This window comes from Neoarius graeffei, chromosome 20 (genome assembly GCF_027579695.1).
Source record: "Neoarius graeffei isolate fNeoGra1 chromosome 20, fNeoGra1.pri, whole genome shotgun sequence".
Lineage (NCBI taxonomy): Eukaryota > Metazoa > Chordata > Actinopteri > Siluriformes > Ariidae > Neoarius > Neoarius graeffei.
Genome location: NC_083588.1, coordinates 13308018 through 13326697, shown reverse-complemented (window position 1 = coordinate 13326697; position 18680 = coordinate 13308018). Strand labels below are relative to the sequence as shown.

The 18680-nt window shown below is 41.6% G+C and overlaps 1 protein-coding gene across 1 annotated transcript in view; it reads right to left on the bottom strand.

Moving 5' to 3' along the window:
* Nucleotides 1–3958: 3958 nt before the first annotated feature.
* stx18 (syntaxin 18) overlaps nt 3959–18680 on the bottom strand; it is a 29939-nt gene continuing 15217 nt past the window's right edge. The window contains exons 2-11 of the mRNA XM_060901281.1: nt 15396–15463; nt 13970–14085; nt 13789–13866; nt 8763–8829; nt 8552–8637; nt 8017–8099; nt 7857–7915; nt 6685–6754; nt 6511–6591; nt 3959–4538 (exon numbers count right to left, since the gene is read on the bottom strand). Coding sequence (XP_060757264.1) covers nt 4443–4538; nt 6511–6591; nt 6685–6754; nt 7857–7915; nt 8017–8099; nt 8552–8637; nt 8763–8829; nt 13789–13866; nt 13970–14085; nt 15396–15463 — 804 coding nt within the window. The 3' untranslated portion in view covers nt 3959–4442. The remainder of the gene's footprint in view (nt 4539–6510; nt 6592–6684; nt 6755–7856; nt 7916–8016; nt 8100–8551; nt 8638–8762; nt 8830–13788; nt 13867–13969; nt 14086–15395; nt 15464–18680) is intronic.

The window sequence follows — 18680 nt, the reverse complement described above, 5'->3', positions numbered from 1 at the left end:
TAATCCGAGTAACGAGTCATCAAAAAGCCAATTTTAAAACCAAACGCAGCTCTCAGTAGAACTTTCCAGACATCTTTTTACCAAAAACGCCACAGAGGCAAAATTTTTTTTTGAAAAAATGCATTGCTTTAAAAGTCGCAAGAATCGTAATTGTTTGCATGTGTTAATTATTCGGTGTTAGCTAGCAGTGTTCATGCGCTAGATTTTGTCGTTATGCGACAAGGTTAATTAGTCTCGGCTCTCTATACTAGCCGACATCTGAGTAACTGCGTAAACAAACAACATTGACGTGGCACACGAGAGCACATTTCTAGTTTGATTTGATTAGATTAAAGTAGACTGCTAATTGGGCAGAGCTGTTAAACAGCATTACAGAGATGCCTACCCCAAATTTTGAATTTCAGTATTCTTGAAAACATTTTTCAGTATTTTGGAATGACTTTCAGTAACATTAATTTATGCGCATTTCCATTATAAAGAGGTATATATATAACAATATGTTTAACATTTAAATTATTAAAAAGAACTGTTTTGTGTGAATTGAATAAACAAAACGCGAGCAGCCATCTCAACTGAATTTCCACTCAACAAATTTCTAGAGCATACAATATATCACATTTTTATAAATACAATAGTGTTCCCTGTTTGCAGACATTACGGTTGACTACCAATCATTGGTATTGAATGTAACTCCTCAAAAGTATATTATATTATATTATATTGCCTGGCAAAATGTTCTACCTGTTAACGGATTCTAATAAAATTTTTAAAAAATTTCTTATTTCATGCCAAAGAGAGTCCGACATTGTTAATGTCCCAATATATAAATACTTCAGCATAATGCTTCAGAAGAGACATTGAATAAAATGACATTTATAATTGTATTTAAAACAGTGGAATGATCAATTTTTTGCCACAATCCCAACAGCACTAATCATAAAATTCTGTTTTTGATCATACTACATGTACATTTGCACTTGCAACACTGAAAAGACTTTGAATTAAAGAAGTACAGCCAGTGTTTGATATTTCAGTGAATAAAAATCAGACATGTAAAAAGAAACTGAATAAGTTTAACTCACATTTCATGGCACTAATTGGCAAGTTCAACTCCAAGCATGGGTCAACCATCACCGCTTCAGCACGTGTCACGTTCCGTGTCTTTTCATCCACAGATTTCGTAAAAAAATGCTGAATACCCCCAGATTTACTTTCCGTCTGACTCGCCATTTCAGCATACTCCACATGTTTTTTGTAGTTGACATGCCGCGTACAGTCATCGCGACCACCATGAGTGATGTTAATGTCAGTTCTACACAGTTTGCAGTGCGCGTATCCATTGCCCTTTTGACTGGGTGTAATGCACGGCCATTCTACCGTATCGAAAACAGCGCGAACAAATGTACGGAATCTGTGCATGTCACGCACAGCATGTGTGGTTGTCGTAAAAATAAATAGCCTAGCCGTGAATCGCACATGGATTGAAAAAGTCGCTTGGACATTTAAAAAAAACTCACTGGAATTTTTTAAGACTTTATAATAATTCCGTACAGAATAACACTGTTTGCCGTAACATCGTATTTACGTAACTTTTCCGTACAAAATACGGCCAATCCGTACTAGTAGGCATCTCTGGCATTATCATCCTTCAACAACTCGCACGTCTGATAATTATATCGAACTACAGATGAGTGTATTCAAGTTCTGGGGTTTTCATTTAAATTTATGATTTGACTTCAGCTCGGACGTGCTCTCTGAGCTTTATTACCGAGTAATCTTTGGGCGCTGACGGACCTGTCGGGCAAATCTGTGCGTGTTTGTTTAGGTGGTAAGCTGGGAAAACTTTCAACAAGTATTTGACAAACAAATGGTTTAGACAGCCAGCTCAAGCGCTCGTGTGCGTCTCTTGAAGCCAGTGTTCATCACCCCAGCCTTTTGATGTGTATATAAAATAAACGTTCTGAAATATCTGAGAAATCTCTCTCCCCGTCTTGTGCTAGGTTTCTCGCTCTCTAAATCCAACGTGCTTGTGACCGGGACTGTATGTTGTTTGGTGTGCGTTAATATCGTTTCGTAAATTATTTATTTAGCTTGTGTACAGCTCGGTGATATCGTGCTTGACGTTTACAGATGTGGTTTGTGAATATTACTGTATAACTGCAATAAACACACAGACCCAGACCATGGCTTGACTCAGTTATTCAACAAATCGCCTTCAGTTTGTGCAAATTTTTTTTTTTTTTTGAGTGCGTTGAATAGGAAGTCTCTAGATGCAATCTGGGAATAAATAACAGGTTTTATGTTTAAAAAATAAAATAAATAAATAAGTCGCACTGCCCAACCACGTCATGTCCGATCTAATTCCAAGAATAAGCACTGGATCCACCGCCACCCAGACCAGGCTCAAGCTGTCACTCAAGATGAAGGAATGTCTTTTACCCAGTCAAATGTCTGGGGGAATTAAAGGTAGACCGCCTTTCAGATTTTTAAAGTTTCGGTCCCTGACACCCAATTTTGTTTGTTTCATGGACTGAAAGCTACTGAATTTGAATCACAGACTTCCACGGCCATTCGAAGGGCCACGTGGCTCTAAATTCTCCGCTATTTTTTCCTGCTTCACCATGACCCAATTCAAGATCCGACGTCATGCGTCATGTGGTGGGCTTTCCCCGTTTGCTCAAGGCATTGTAGGATACAAATTTGAAACAGGAGAGGAAAATGGAAGGCGTGTGCGCGCGAATGAAACGTCAAAGACCGACTACAGTAACAGAAAGCGAGAAGAAAAAACGTTATGTTATATATTAAGGAAACGCAGGACCAAACTAATAAATATCAGCGGTCGGCGAGCACCTCGGTGTGATCAGCTGTTTGTTTAGCGACAAAATGATGGAACTGTCAGCGCACAGTCAAGGTAAACCTACACATGCATACACACACGGACTTCCTCTGTCTGCGTGGTGAGTGATTTCATGCACATGATTTGCTTTAATCCCCTCAAGTTAAATAACTTCCCAGCCACAGAATGGCCTGATATTTAGTGCGATATTACAGAAATCAACATCACACAATGACCATTTCAGAGGGAACTAAATTTCACAGATTTTATGAAAACGAAAGGCTTAAAGAGTTTGGGTTTACATCGCTCAAGTGCTTTATTATCGCAAGCAAAAGTCACAAATCTATTGCAGAAAGAAAGCTGTTGCTAAACAGAGACACATTAAATGATGAAACAACCAAACAATTACTCACTCGCTCACCTTCAAGTAAACGTTTTTTTCTTGGTCAGGATCGTGGTGGATCACAGAGTATGAGGCAGGAAGTCATTCTGGTCCATCGGCTCCATTCTTTCACAACTAGAGTCGATTCAGCATAGCCAGTACATTTTTTTGGGAGATGTGAGAAGCTGGAGAACCTGGAGGAAACCCATGTGAACAGGAGGAGAAAATGCAAAACTCTGGACAGACTAGAGGATCAAACTGGGACCCCGGAGCTACGACGTGGCAACGCAACCAGCGACTCCACTGAAATTTGGATGGAGCTCCACTTTTTATAGATTTTACTTCAGTTTCCAGGTTGGTTTTATTCCAATTGATCATGTTTTAATTTAAATAGACAGGCTTTGGCTGTACTATGATTCCTGACCAGGAGAAGGCTGTCCATTTCTGTTTAGACTGTTTACACTCATTTGAATCATTTCTATCACAAATAAAACATCAAAACGCTCTTACAAATGGAATAAAAACAGGAAATAATGTCGGGTTTGGTTTAAGTTTCCGTCAGCCAACCTTTATAGTGTTTGATTTGTATATTTGAGAAGTCGAGGTCTTATTTTTGCTTGACCTGTCAGCAGACACCTTGTGCTCATTATTACGGAGATTCACAGTACAAGCAGCGAAGATTTCAACAGTCACGGTGGAAGAAAAAAAAAATGGACACAAGTATGACAAATACAAAACAGTGAATGTTATAATTTATTTTTAATTTTTACAGACTGAGCGTTTTATATTCATATATAAAAACGACACACACCGGCCACTTTATTAGGAAAACCCATCCACCTGCTGTTTTACGTAGTTCTCTAATCAGCCAATCCCTTGACAGCAGCACAATTCATCAAATCATGAGCTTCAGTTAACGTTCAAACATTAGAATGAAAAATTCTGATCTCAGAGTGTGACTCCTGCCAGCCGAGAACAGGAATCTTAGAATCAACAACAAGTTCCTCTTAAAGCGGCCGTTGACTGTGCGCGTCATAAAATTATATTAGATATATGTATATGGACTTGTATAAAAGTCCGAGTGTTCACAATGCCCCCCCTCTACACACATACAAACGCTTGTGTATTCCAACTCTCGACACGTGGCATCTGATTCAGCATCTTCGTGGTGTTACCGTCCCATGCGACATCACATCCTGTTGTGAGATGATGTCTTTTCAGGTATTAGCTGTCATACCAGTCCAGGAAGAGCAGAGAGAAGGAGCACATGACCAGGAAAAAGAGGATCCAGACACGGAAACCTGCGTTATTCTTAATTGCCTGAAGGACGAAGGGGAAAATTTTCACTTTAATGTGTAATACTTCAGAATAGACAATGCTTTCACATGTGTTATTGGGTTTTTAAGTTTATGAAAGTCTAACGAGCGTGGAAGGTTTTTAAAATGGGATCCTGAAACCTGGTTGAAAATTATGGGGTCTGCATTCTGTCGTCAATAGATAGATCTCTGTGTGTGTGTGTGTGTGTGTGTGTGTGTGTGTGTGTGTGTGTGTGTGTGAGAGAGAGACTGTGTGGGAAAGTGCCATACTGTCGGGTCTACTTAACAGAGATAGATTTTGATTTTTATGTCACGTACGTATAATCTTTCTTCTCACAAATATGATCATGAGAATGAATCCCAAACAGTTTTGAGTGGCAGATGTAAAAATAAATAAATACTTGCTTTGCAGGCAGGGTGTTTGTTTAACAAATCCAAGATAACGAAGTATGCTGGATTTACTGGTCAGGATCATTCCAAAAAACACACCAATTCCCCCCCCTCTCTCTCTCTCTCTCTCTCTCTAATTCATCACCTGTGGACTTCATGCATACTGGGTGGACAAGCACTCTCCCAGTTCGCCGAAAAAGGCCAGACTGAGACCATCGTCATCGTCAGTCAGTGATTCGCTTATGAAGCCTGGAGAAGCCATCTCAAGGTTTCTCTTTCTCCCCCCCCTCTTTTCTTTACAAATACTGTCGTGAGGTCCGCACACTTAACACTTAAGTAGCCACGAGATATGGAATCAGAATAATGAAATGGCACTTATGCAAGATTTATCTACTTTATTCATATTCAGCTGGATAGGACACTAACCGACAATTATACTTTTGTAAATGGTGCCAGATAAAACTCACACTCTCATGCTAACGCTAATTAAATAAAGAGCGTCGGCGACGCGGAAGCTCACGCAGCCGTACCATGAGAAACCAGACTCATTTATAATTAGCCAAGTTGCTCATGCCAACAATTTGACCTTCCAAACAAAACAATCAAAATCCATTGAAAACTCAGGGAGGAGTCGGAATTTTCCTGAAAATTTGTTCATCAGCCTAATTAACAAGTTGCTCATGAGAAGTCACAAAACCAGGGAGTAAGTTTTGTGCAGACCGATTAGATCTTCCAAAGAAAGAATTCAGAATCAAAAGCCACTGAAAACTCAAAGAGGAGGAGAATTTTTTGTGAATTGTGAACGGACGGACGGCACGTGATGGCAATAGCTCATCGCCCTCCGACCAGTGAGCTTTAAAAAACCAAAAAAAATAACCCATTGGCTTCAATGATGCTGTAGCTCATACTGGCCAAGACGCCCATAAAATCGTAAATATGACAGGTGGCGCCACCATCTTGACAAGTTGTATGCAAGCTCACCTGTGGACCATTGTATGCGAGTTTGATCGAAATCCGAACAATCCCGTCGGAGGAGGAACGATTTTTGTAAATTGTGGACGGACAACAACGACAGATGGATGACGCATGATCGCATAAGCTCTTCCGGCCTGGCCTGTGCCCAGATGAGCGAAAAAATTAAGATGTCTATCCATAAGTAGTGGAGACTGCAGGGGTAAGCTCCTTGTTCAAGTAGTGGACACTTTTTTTTTTTTTTAAAGACTGCAGAACATTTTTAAGCTTATTCACAGACTCTCAAAAGCAATTAAATGACCTGGCTTTAATAACTACACAATATACTGAGGAACATCCCACATTCATGGTTTTCTGTATTTAGATTCTTCTAAAGGCACAACCTTGTTGTCCAGGTAACAGGTTTGAGGAAAGAACTGGGACCAAACTGGCAATAATCCAAATCAAGTTAACTAAAGGATCAACGTCTGAAGAACGGGCCGTTTTCACACAGCAGGGCTCATCTAGCTACATCTTCGGGGTTCAAAGTACAATGAGTCAGTAATACCGAGTAGAACCAGTGTGAAGAAAACTGCTGTGTCTGTATGTTAACATGCTGGATGTGTGTTGCTCACCTCTCGAATGTCTTCATTGCCTTCTTTAACATTTTCTGTGGCTCCAACAACCAGCTGATGAATATTATCAATTTCTGTCTCCTACATCACACACAAAAGACATTTTAATTCTAGTTAAGAATTAAGCCTCTTAATTCAGCTCATGCACCCACACACACACACACACCCACACACCTGCTGCAGAACTTTCTCAGCAAAAATCTCCTGCAGCCGCGAGATCTCCACCACCTTACCTTCAATCTGCCTGCAAACACACGGGGACAGTTTTCTTGAGACTCTTTACTCAAGCCTTCAGTGGCATTTGTTTTAGTAACAATTAAGACCTGAAGTGATGAAATTTGCCTTTATCAATCATTCTCCCACTGCTTAGCTTAACATAGCGAGCTAATTTATTCAGAGCAAAATCAGTGACTGCTCAGCTCAGGGAAGGTATATCGTTCTGAACAAAGCAGAAATCAGTGTGGGTAGATTAGCCTGGCTAAAAAGTAAACTCACTCACTCAAGCATCCACTGTGCAAAAGCTCATTAGCTTTTACTCCTGCTAAACCAAGCACTGTAAGCTTCTGTTCCTGTTCTGATGCCCACAAAGCTGCTACCCTGTTCCTGTCCTACTCCTGCCATGCCTCCAGATCCCACTCCTGCCTTCCCGGGCCTTCCCTCCCGAGCCTTCCCTCGAGGTCTCACTCCTGCCCTCCCGAGCCTTCCCTCCAGGGCGCACCCCTGCCCTCCCGAGCCTTCCCTCCAGGGCCCACTCCTGCCCTCCACAACCTTCCCTCCAGGGCCCACTCCTGCCCTCCACAACCTTCCCTCCTGAGCCTTCCCTCCAGGGCCCACTCCTGCCATCCCCAACCTTTCCTCCTGAGCATTCCCTCCAGGGCCCATTCCTGCCATCCCAGGCCTTCCCTCCAGGTCCCACTCCTGCCATCCACAACCTTCCCTCCTGAGCCTTCCCTCCAGGGCCCACTCCTGCCATCCCCAACCTTCCCTCCTGAGTCTTCCCTCCAGGTCCCACTCCTGCCATCCTGAGTCATCTTGGCTGTCCCTGTCCAGATCCTACTCCTGCCATTCTGAGCCTTCAGTCATCAATCCAGATCCTACAGACACCATCCTGATCTTACTCCTGCTATCCACATCCTACACTTGCCATCCAGATCTTACTCCTACCATCTGAGGCTTTCTTTTCCGATTGCTAATTACAACAAACCTGCTTCCTTAACCTAACTAAGGTCTGTCAGGCTGCTTTAAGATCCGCTCTCTAATAAAAAGTGCTATGATAGAATATATCTTATAATAAAAAGTACTTGGCACTTCCACACAGTAACGTGTGTGTATATGTGTGTCTTTACCTGACTTCATCCACCAGGCTATTCATCTCACTCACCAGCCTCTGATTTTCCTGCTCAAACTGGACACAAATACACACATGATGAGTGTGACTCATCATGATGACCATGATGAGTGACTCAAACTGTGGGACTCAAACTGTGCGCGCATGCGCATGTATACCATCTGAATTTCCTCAGGGGAGAGCTCGTCCTCCACTCTGCTGTCCTCCCACAGGTCAACACCACTATCACACAGTGGCTTCTCTAGAACCATGAAAACAAACATGCATTATATTTTCATGCTTCTATTTGGATTTATACCACAGTCCTGTTGAATTCTCTGTTCTGATTGGTCAGAAGGTGTTGGTTAGTTTTCTATCACAGCAGAAACAGTTCTCAATCACAGATTTACATTAACGCGCTTGTTCAAAAACATTATCACTTCTTCAGTCAAAGCTAATTCACAGTGAAGCTCGACATACTCCAAAGCTGCTAATAAACAGATCTTTAAAATGCGGTGTTATTTAACACAGAAAAAAAATAATAATCATTACTCTGGTGGCACTCTCTCAAAGGAGAAATTTATTTGATGTTTATGGAAGAAGTCTCGAGTGTCAGCGTTTTGGAATGGTCTGGAAGATTTCCACCCTTGGAAAGTCTTCTGGGCTTTAACATCAAAAAGACTCGTTTGTTTTAAATTGGCGAGTGCGCCTTACCACTGCTTTCCTCCGGGAGAGTTCTCTCTGCATCTTCGCTCTGAGGCTTTTCCACTTTAATTTTCTGTTCTGGTTCCAACCGAGACCTGAAAACACAAGGTTTCAGAATGGTCTCCCCATCACACAGTAATACCAACACCACACAAACACACACACACACACACACACACACACACAAAAAAAGCTGTTCTGAGTGTGATGCGTGACTCACAGTCTCTTCTTATCGACCACTCTCTTCACACGGATCGCTCTTTGCTCCGAATACAGCTTACATACACCTGCAGAAACACAAACCCACATGCTCATACAGAGGATGAAGCTGTGTAACATGAACAAAGTTATCCTCAATAATAAATAAAATAGTCATGTTTTCCAGACCCTCATTTATTCTTTTGTGTGTAGATTAAAATTAGTCAGTGAGGAGGGTGGCTACCATTTTGAAGGAAATTTAAAATAGCCTCCAACCAGGTATTGAATGCTGTGATGAATGAATCATGTGTAGTACATCTGATGAAGAGGAGAAACATGAACTAGCAAGACGCGCTGTGTGCTTTTGCTGCCATTTCTCACTGGAGCTTTTGTAAACTTCTCATTTTTCTTGTATTTTTTACCACCGCTAATAAGATTATGTTTTCAGTGCAGTTTGTTTTGTCTACTGTAAGCAGGATTGCACAAAACCTACTGACCCGATTTACAGTCAACTTGGTGGAAGGGTACAGCATGGACCAAGGAAGAACCCAAGAAGTTTGTTTATTTATTATTCACAGCGTGAGTACTGAAATTGAAGACCACAGAAATAACAGCTTTTCAAACAGACTATTAAGCAGAGGCCATGTAACTGAACACACTGACCAAAGCTTGAGAGCCACAAACAAGGGCCCAAGGACAAGGAGTACAAGATGTAGTACACACACACGTGAAAGGCTCAAAGAGATATCGCCGTTTAAGGCCAAACCATATAAACTCCCCGAGGCTGAAAGGAATCGCCATTCTATAAAGAAACGCATCATATGACGCGTCTGCCGGAGGCAAGAGTGAAAGAGAAGGAAATGTGTGAACAAGGAGAAACACAGAGATAAGATCAACGGGAAGTCATAAAACCCACTCACTGATACCTGATAACCCATTTACGCTTTCCAATTACTGCATGCTTTAGCTCGGGTGTAGTCTGAGAAATACTGTAGCGGATTGATTAAACGCTAGTTTACATGGTGGTTTGGGGCCCTCTGGAGGAGAGAAAGAATAAAGGGAGGGATCGGCATCCATGATTTCAAAGTCGAAGCATGCTTTGATCGCACGAGGAACAAACGACTTGCATAGCCCATGAACGCTCTGTAAGGCCTCTAAAAATGGCTAACCGGTATAAACTCGCCGAGTATTCTTTATAGAACTACGCACGCTGAAAAGATTCTATTAGGCCACAAAGCACATGAAGAGAAGGAACCTCCTCAAATATCTTTAGAAGTAATTTCACTTGGCAGTAACTCGCCTGACGCACAAGAAGAGTCTTCTGTTCTTTAATAATGTCAGAAATAGCACTTTGGACTTCAAAGGACAAGAAGCCTTGGAGAACAAGGAATCCCACAGACCACAGAAACCCCAGGTACTAAAAGAAGGCAACTGGACTTGCTTGAAATCCTTGAAAACTCAAGAATTTCAAGCAAATCCAGTTGCCTTCTTTTCGTACCTATGGTTTACGATGACCTGGATGACCGAGAACCTTCACAGACAGACTACAGAAGCCTGTAGACATCAGGTTACATTAACAAAGACCACCTGGAACCCCTTTTTGACCAACAAGGAATGGGTTCTTGAACCAGTTCCGTTCAGGATTCTTTGCAACTTGGTACCAGCTAGGAAAACAGCCCACATTTTCACCGGTTTTGAGCACAACCGTTGTAATCAAGGATGCGTCAAGAACAGAGGGTGTTGCACAACTCCCAATGGGAGTCAACAGTAGTAGCAAGATGGCAGAGTGCACTGATTACCTGTGAACTTTTGTTCTGTTATTGCAGATATTTTTTCAGTCCTTTTTTTTTTTTTGAAAATGTATCCTTTTCCGTTGCGTTCTCCATTGCTGCACTCTGCTTCCTCTCCAAACTAATGACATGCCAACCGATGTCATCACAGGTCACTCTAGAAAAACCAGCCATATTTCAGTTCCTGCTGGGAACCAACTTTCCAAGTTCTGAACCAATTTATTTTTGGTCCAAATGCTCTGAACGGTTCAAAATTTGTGATGCAAATCAGAACAGAACCTGTTCCTTGTTGGTCGAAAAGGGGTATGGGTGAGTAATACTTGATACTCATGGATCCATAACAGGATTTGCCAGTATGAGACTGCCATACACTTGAATCTCACATGAACAGGATCCAGGCGGCAACACAAAACGAAAATCCGGAAGGTAAAATTTCCACCCGAGAAGACCGAATCCTCTTGGCCTCTGAGAGCACGCAATGATGGAAGACCGAATGAGGGGACTGCAACAAACCTGAGGGCCAGTGACCTCTGAATAAGTAAGTAAGAACACTTGCTTGGACAGTACCAAACTACATCTCGGTGCAACAGAGGACACCTACAATGCCATGTGCCCCAACATGGCAAGGAGTATCAGGCCAGGCTCTAGAATCGCGAAAAATGCCAATTCTCACCCAATCAATCACAGGGAAGACAAAAAACAGACTTCCCCAAACAAAAGCAAGGTGGGTAAAGTAACAAGTTTGACTTGTGTTCTGCATTCTCTCCATAGACCCAAGAGTTGGCATCAAGCAACCTCTACAGTCAACCAAGGACAAGGTAGAAAGGGCTTACACCCAGTACATGGAAACTTGGGCAGCCCTGGTGAGGAAAGGTATCCGGAGAACATTCTGCTGAATATTAGATTCCATTGTCATGTCAGCTGGGATGATGGCCCTTTGGAATCACAGTGGCCCAGTACATAGCACTAGCCCTCTTGAAACACCTCTGGGTAGAAGTAGGACTAGCAGCTGGGCCAAGTCTCTTCAGGTCTCTACAGTCGAAAGACTGGCTCAGAAAGTAAGAGGAACAAGGTCTGATACAAACATGGATACTACCCCAATTTGCCAACAGGACTACTTGGAACTGCAAGTCTACCAATATGAAAGGGATCTTATGACCCCCAGACAATGCCTGAAGTCCCAACAGGCCATAAACTATGACAAATATGGGTTGGCCTCAAGGGGAAGCCCCTCATGACAAAATTGGGAGGAGCATGCCAAGATGAACAAAGACATTTACAACTACTGTCCCACCACAATGAAAAGGTGCAAATGGGATATGAGAAATGGAGAATACACCCACAACTGAATCCCCAGGGAAGAGATCCAGAGACACTGTGAAGAAGGAATACTACAACAGCAAATCTTGTATACTGCAACCCCGCGATATCAAACTCAGAACTTCCGCATAAAATGAACAAGGTTCATGCCCCTCACCTTGAGCAACAAGGAGTCAGAATCTTCAAAAAAAAAAAAGCATCAGTGAGCCACGCGTTCTTCTTCCCACCAGAAACAAACGATAAGTCATCAAGTCCGCAGTCAAGTTAACAATACATGTTAATGCCATAAAACAAAGGCTTAACTAGCTTAGGTGTCAATCACTAGCAATTATCAAGAACAGTGATCATTTAACTGAAAAAAAAATCCCTGAAAAGGACTTTATTTTATCAGCTAAAAGCAGTTTTACTTGAGTCTTTACTCCGTAGGCATAATCATCATGACTACTCGCTGTCATGTGCGTGCGCTAACGCGGGCACAGCGCCATTAAGACCATTTCCCATGCACCTGTTCCAGATTAGAGTGCAATCACAGCACGCACTTATAAGGACTCCCTAAACACAGAGACTTTGCAAAGTATATGCGCTGTACCTAGTGTCTCACATTACCAAGCCTTTGTTCCGTGTACTGCTTTACACTTGCTTTTGTATTTTGGACTTCGCCTTTGTGATGACCTCCGATCTTCTGTGTGTGTGCTTTGCTCGACCATTGTCTGTTCCACGACCCTGCCTTTGTCTTACGTTTCTGAACCGTTTGCCTGCCTGTTATTAAATAAACAAGCAATCTTCCTGCAATTATATCCGTCACCCACCTCCGTTACATGGCACTCGTTAACGTGTAATACTCTCCGTCAAAGACAAACTTGATATCCTGGACCATCTAAAGCAGGAGGGGAAAGCAATGAATTTATTGAAAGAATATGGTCTCCCAAAACAATTCAACTTCGACTTTGTCCATAACTGCAATGAAAACGATGGGCTGAAAAAGAAGACACGGCAAGCAAATAACGGTGAGTGTGAATTATTTCCTTTACTTTGTAAATAGTTATGTTTAGTTTGGCAATGGCCGGGTTCTTGCCCGAGCTGATAATCTCATGAGTTTTTCTTTGGTGAATCAGACACGAGGTACGCCACCACACTTGCCAAAGCAGCTGGGAGTTAGGGTGCCTTGCTCAAGGGCAATTGAGCCAGTCCTGCCAGTTCAGGGAATCGAACCGGCGACCTTTTGGTCCCAAAGCTGCTTCTCTAACCATTTGGCCACGGCTTCCCTTTTGTAATTATGTAAGTGAGTTAAGCGTAAATATGAATAAAACAAAGTTGGTCTCGTTTTATAGAAGAGTGTTTGGTGTGACAAGTGGGTTCATTTCAGTATTATGAACTATTGAGACGTCCCCCAAGGATTCATTATAGCGGAGTTTCAGTGTACTTCTCTCAATGAATAACTGCTCAAGACAGCCGAGATGAACCAAGGGAGGATAAATGAGTCTGGGTGGAATCTGGACTGACTAACTCAGGAGAAAATTTCATGAGCAGCCTCTCTGGAACTTGAGAAGGCGTGAAGAGGTCAGCACAGAGTTTCTCTCTCAACTCAATAATTATTTTTAAAACAACTCCTGTACACCATATAGGCTGAAACTGGATCAGACAGGGTTGAGTTCAACACCGCTAATTATGGCCAGGCATGCGAGTGTTTGAAGAGCATTTTGTGCCAGAAACAGAAGAGCACATTCTGGTGGAATGACACAAATATAGTATCAAACTTAGCAGGTTGTTGGAGTGTGTTAAAAGCCTCCTATTACTCTGCCCTCAAAGAGATCTATAAAAAGCTCGAAGCAGATGTTGGGGAAGCAAAAATATTTAAGTATACAGTAGGTGGCAGTAATGCTCCTAAATCGTGAGCTGCCATGAAAACCAAGAAAATGATCTGCTCTCTGTCTGTACCTTTAAGGTAGACTTCGATCAGGTCCAGCACAGCCCCACGATGCTCCTTCATCTGAGCAGAGATCACCATCTTCTCTGCTAAAAACACACACACACAAAACAAAGGGCCCCTTTCAATCTCAAGTCAGCATTTATGATTTGAAATAAATTGGTGCGCTGACATGCATGTGCGCATGTTTACCTTCAGTTCTTAATTGTTTGATGGCATCTGAACACGTTCTCATGAAGATCTGGGCATCCTGATCAATCTGGTCTCTCTCACAGTCCGTCATACGGGTCACATCTGAGGAGAGTAAACTACACACCCACACACACTGTAAACCTTTTCAGACTAAACGGGGCTAAAATTCCAGACGGTGTTGACACTGTGCTTTTATCCACACTCCTATTTGGGTCGTTTTACAATCAGGGTACACAAGCTAAAAATCACATTTAACACTTATCTTCAATATCAAAAGGCTTGACTAAATAAACTTGGTTGTTTATTGTAGCCCTGTGATAGCTCTATTTACCATGCAAAAAAAAAAATGTGGTGATAACGTTATTTTTGGTGAATGTATGGCAATGTCATATTTAGCAAAATTACTCGTGTCATTTAGAAAAGGTGCTTTTTTGACCACAGGTAGCTCCAAAAGGGATGCACTTAAATCATTCTTTATACCATAAAACACATATTTGGTTCCATATCACTGGAAACATAGTTAAGTTTTAATGTTGAATGCCAGTAAGTTTTCAGACTATTTTGATCAAATTAGTATGTAATTGTGTCAAAAAAAAAATGTCCTCTCCGAGACAGCTAATTTTTCAATATAAAATAACATATCTAAAATGATTATTTTCATCCTAAAATGTGGTCAAGATATTGGGACATAAATGTTAGAGACAACTAACACAAAGCTTACAGCCTTATATTTAAAAGCACTATGGAAGTAGTGGATTCTGAATTGTCAAAAAAAAGTCCTCTCCGAGAATCACTTCATTTGTTTCTCCCATCTTGTAGCAGATTACACAAAACTACCATACACACATGTCAAAAAATTACCTGGAATCTGTTCTTTAACTTGTCCTTCACTTAAAAACTGGTACAAGAACCAGTTTGAATCAATTTGAATGTTGGACCCCTGTGACACAAACTTGGTACCCTGATTGTAAAACAACCCATTTTCATTTCTGTCTCACTTCAGCGGCTATGCTGACCCATTCGGTGGCTGCTTTTAATATAATTTTTCATTTGAAATTCCTTCTGCCGTTCCTCTGATGCAAGTTCATTTGGAGGAGGAGGAGGGTGTGTGTGTGTGTGTGTGTTATGAGGAGCCTTTCAAGGACTTTTTTTTTTTTGGGGGGGGGGGGGGGGGGGTGACACAGCAGAACTCAAACTGCTTGTGTGTTAAATAACTTAATAGGGCTCCTAATCGCAAGGGATCATAACTGCTTGAATAATACAATTAAGTGCGACGAGGAGGTTAGGGGGAGACAGGACTAGCATTTGATCACTTCTGCTGTGTTTGCGAAAGCTCCGATGGTGACTCGTTCTGGGTATTTTCAGAAGACATCAGTACGAATCAGTAATAGGAAGTTCACAACTGCACCTCGTATTTCAGGCTCACCTGCCGGCGTTCACATAGTCCTTTCTGTGTTGCAGCAGGAAGTCCTTCAGCTTGGTGATGTTGGAGATCTGGAGACAAAGAAACAGAGCGATTAAGTGTTAAACAAATCAATGATTTCACTCAAAGGCTGTTTTTTCACACTGGCGTTTTGTGCTGATGTGAAATAAAAGCAGCTTACGCAACACGGTAAACATAATGCTACAGATTAAATAAGCTAACTATTGTATCGTATTGGGACGGATGGATGGAATAGGACGGGATGTGATGGATCACATACCACTGCATGTCCCAGGATAGTCAAATTGTTATTTGGACTGCAACACTGAAGCAATGGCAATAAAATATTTTTATTTATTTCGATAACGCGTCCCCCAACAAACAAGAAAAAAAGACGAGGTAAAATAAGAGCATGACACTGCTTTATGAAAAGAAGAAATTGTGATGCAGATCATACAACTGATTCTCCGCCGTTGCCCAGTGAAGGCTCATTCAGGTTCCTGTCTCTCTCTCACACACAGCTATGTTCTATTAGACCCAGTTTGACAGCTGACAGCAGGATTATTTACAGAGCTCAGCATGTCAGTGTTTAACAGCCGTAATCACACCGTTTACTGAATTACCGCACCACCTCAACGACTCCAATTACACACGAACACCGAGTGTGTGTGTGTGTCACCCGATGTGTCAGCGTTCTTAAGGTAAATCCTTACAACTTCACATTCTCAAACAAAACAGAAACATTTCTAAATCTCTAACTGAATGATTTTTACAGATTAGAGATGCATATCATCTCTCACATTATTCTATTCACGTTCACTGGATATGAGCAATCGCGCGCTCTGATTGGCTACTCTCCTCCTCGGCTATCAGTTCATAAACCGTCAGTAGAGAAAAACAAAATGGCAGAGCATGTTGCTGAACCAACCGAGGACGAAACAAAAACTCGACTTGAAAACAAAACCTCAAAAATCGTTAGCAAGTATTTAAAACAAACAAAAATAGCTGAAAGAAAAGAGTTATATCTCCTGTTCCACACTCCAGCCCAGTCAGTGGCGGTAATGCACCTTTAAGTGGGTTTGCCAACCGCCAAAACCTCTGGAAAATGAATATATAAGCAAAAAAATGGAATAAAAGTATTTGATGGTAAGAACATAATTTTTTTGATTTCTCAAGAATTATTATTATTATAGCATTTTTCACAAACTGCTACTACCATTTCGTGGTTTGTTTACATTCTAAGCGGAAATGATTTTGTTGGACGTTTTGTATAAAGTTTTTATTTCTCAAGTTTGCAACAATTTTTAAAAATGCTCCGTTTCACAAAATCCAGTGAATGTGGATAGAATAAAACAGTTATTCCACTCAATCTCGTTGTACACAGCTGATAGCCAATGAGGCACCCATCAGCTCACGTACGACTCGATTTCGTGGAATAACTCTTAAATCTGTAATACAACTTGCTGAATCTGTGTGACTTTTGAAGTTCAACTAGCGTTTTTGTTGTTGGCTTTTTTCCAGTAATGCCGATGTCATCGTTTGGTTAATTATCACCATCACCAATGCTGTGATCATGTTTAATACGTATCATGCATTTAATATGCATGTATTAATGATATTAATATTATCGAGCTCTATTCAAGTTTCAGCGTTCAATAAAATTCAAGTGAAAAAACAAATAGAAACATTTTAGAAAAGAAATAAACAAACAAACAAAAATTTTACCTGGTTGCGTAAATGTGTACACCCTTGAACTAACCCTTTGTTAAAAGCAACTTTTGCCTGTAATACAGCACTCAGTCTTTTAGGGAAAGAGTTGACCAATGTAGTGCATCTTGATGTGGCAATTTTTTTTCCACTCTTCCTTGCAGAAATGCTCCAAAATTTGTCAAACTCTAAGAGGATCTCCTGTGCAAGTCATTCCCCTTATTTCTTTTTTTTTTCCCCATCAGATTTCGACATGGGCTCTGACTGGACCATTCAAAAACATTGATCATCTTCTGAAGCCATTCTTTTCTTGACTCGGATGTGCGCTTTGGGTCGTTATTGTTCTCGAAGATGTCATTTTTCTTCGTCTTCAGCTGTCCAGCAGATACCTGGAATTTAGAGTGATCAAGGAGTCTCGATTTTGATTCGATGCCCAGTCCCATGTGGAAAAGACACAGGCCTACACCATGATGCTGCCACCACCATGCTTCACCATCGGTCTCGTGTTCTTTTGGTGATCAGCTGTCTTGTCTTGGCACCAATGCTGGGAAAAAAGTTCACCCAAGTCTGATCAGACCCAACCACCTTGTTTGGAGTGATTTATGCAAAGCTGGATTTTTTTTTTTGGTATGTGTGTGTAAAAAAAGACTTTTTTTCTAGCCACTATGACCACGAAACCAAAACATATGAAGAACATGAGAAATCACCGTTGCATGCAGAGAGGAAGTAGCACTTGCCAGATATTCCTGTCATTCATTTCGCTCTCTCGGTAGCCTCCCTGATAATATTTTCTTCTTGTCACTGAATGTTACTGGCTGCTGTTTCCACACACGGTACATAAAATATCAATAGGTTTTGCACCCGGACAATTCTGAGAACATAGACGAGTTTTTGCAAGAGAAAAGGAGAGACAACGGGAGGGATAAGAAGGAACAAGGAAGGGTGCAAGACAACAAAGAGGAGCAAGTGAAGGGGGAAAAAAAGCAAGGGAACAAGCGCCAGCATGGGAAGGGGGCGAGTGAGGGAGGGACAGAGAAAGAGAGAAATGAAAGGCGGTAACAGGGGGAGGTCAAGACTTCAGAAGGAACGTTTTTGGCCTTTTTTTTTTTAAATTAAAGAATAAACGCACTTTGCCTCAAGGGGACCAACGTAATGTCTCCATACAGTCAAAACTGTCAGATATTCCTATTCTTGTGAGGACGTTTGGCTGATAAAAACATGCCCACACACACACTGAGTAAGGCAGCTCAGACTCGTGGGCGTCTTGTCCCCTGTGTGTGTGTGTTTGTGTGTGTCTGATTCCCACAGCTCAGCGTGAGGTCATAGGGATCAATTGCACCAGTAATTTAAGTCTCTAAAGAGCAAAGTAATACTAAACAGACTGTGTGTGTGTGTGTGTGTGTGTGTGTGTGTGTGTGTGTGTGTGTGTGTGTTGGGGGGCCGAAGGAGACAGTCTGCCTGGCTGCATTTAATCTCATCATCAGGGACCCCCACTTTGACTTTACCTCTCTCTCTCTCGCTCTCTCTCTCTCTCTCTCTCACACACACGCAATTTTATCTTTACATGAAAAACAAATGTGT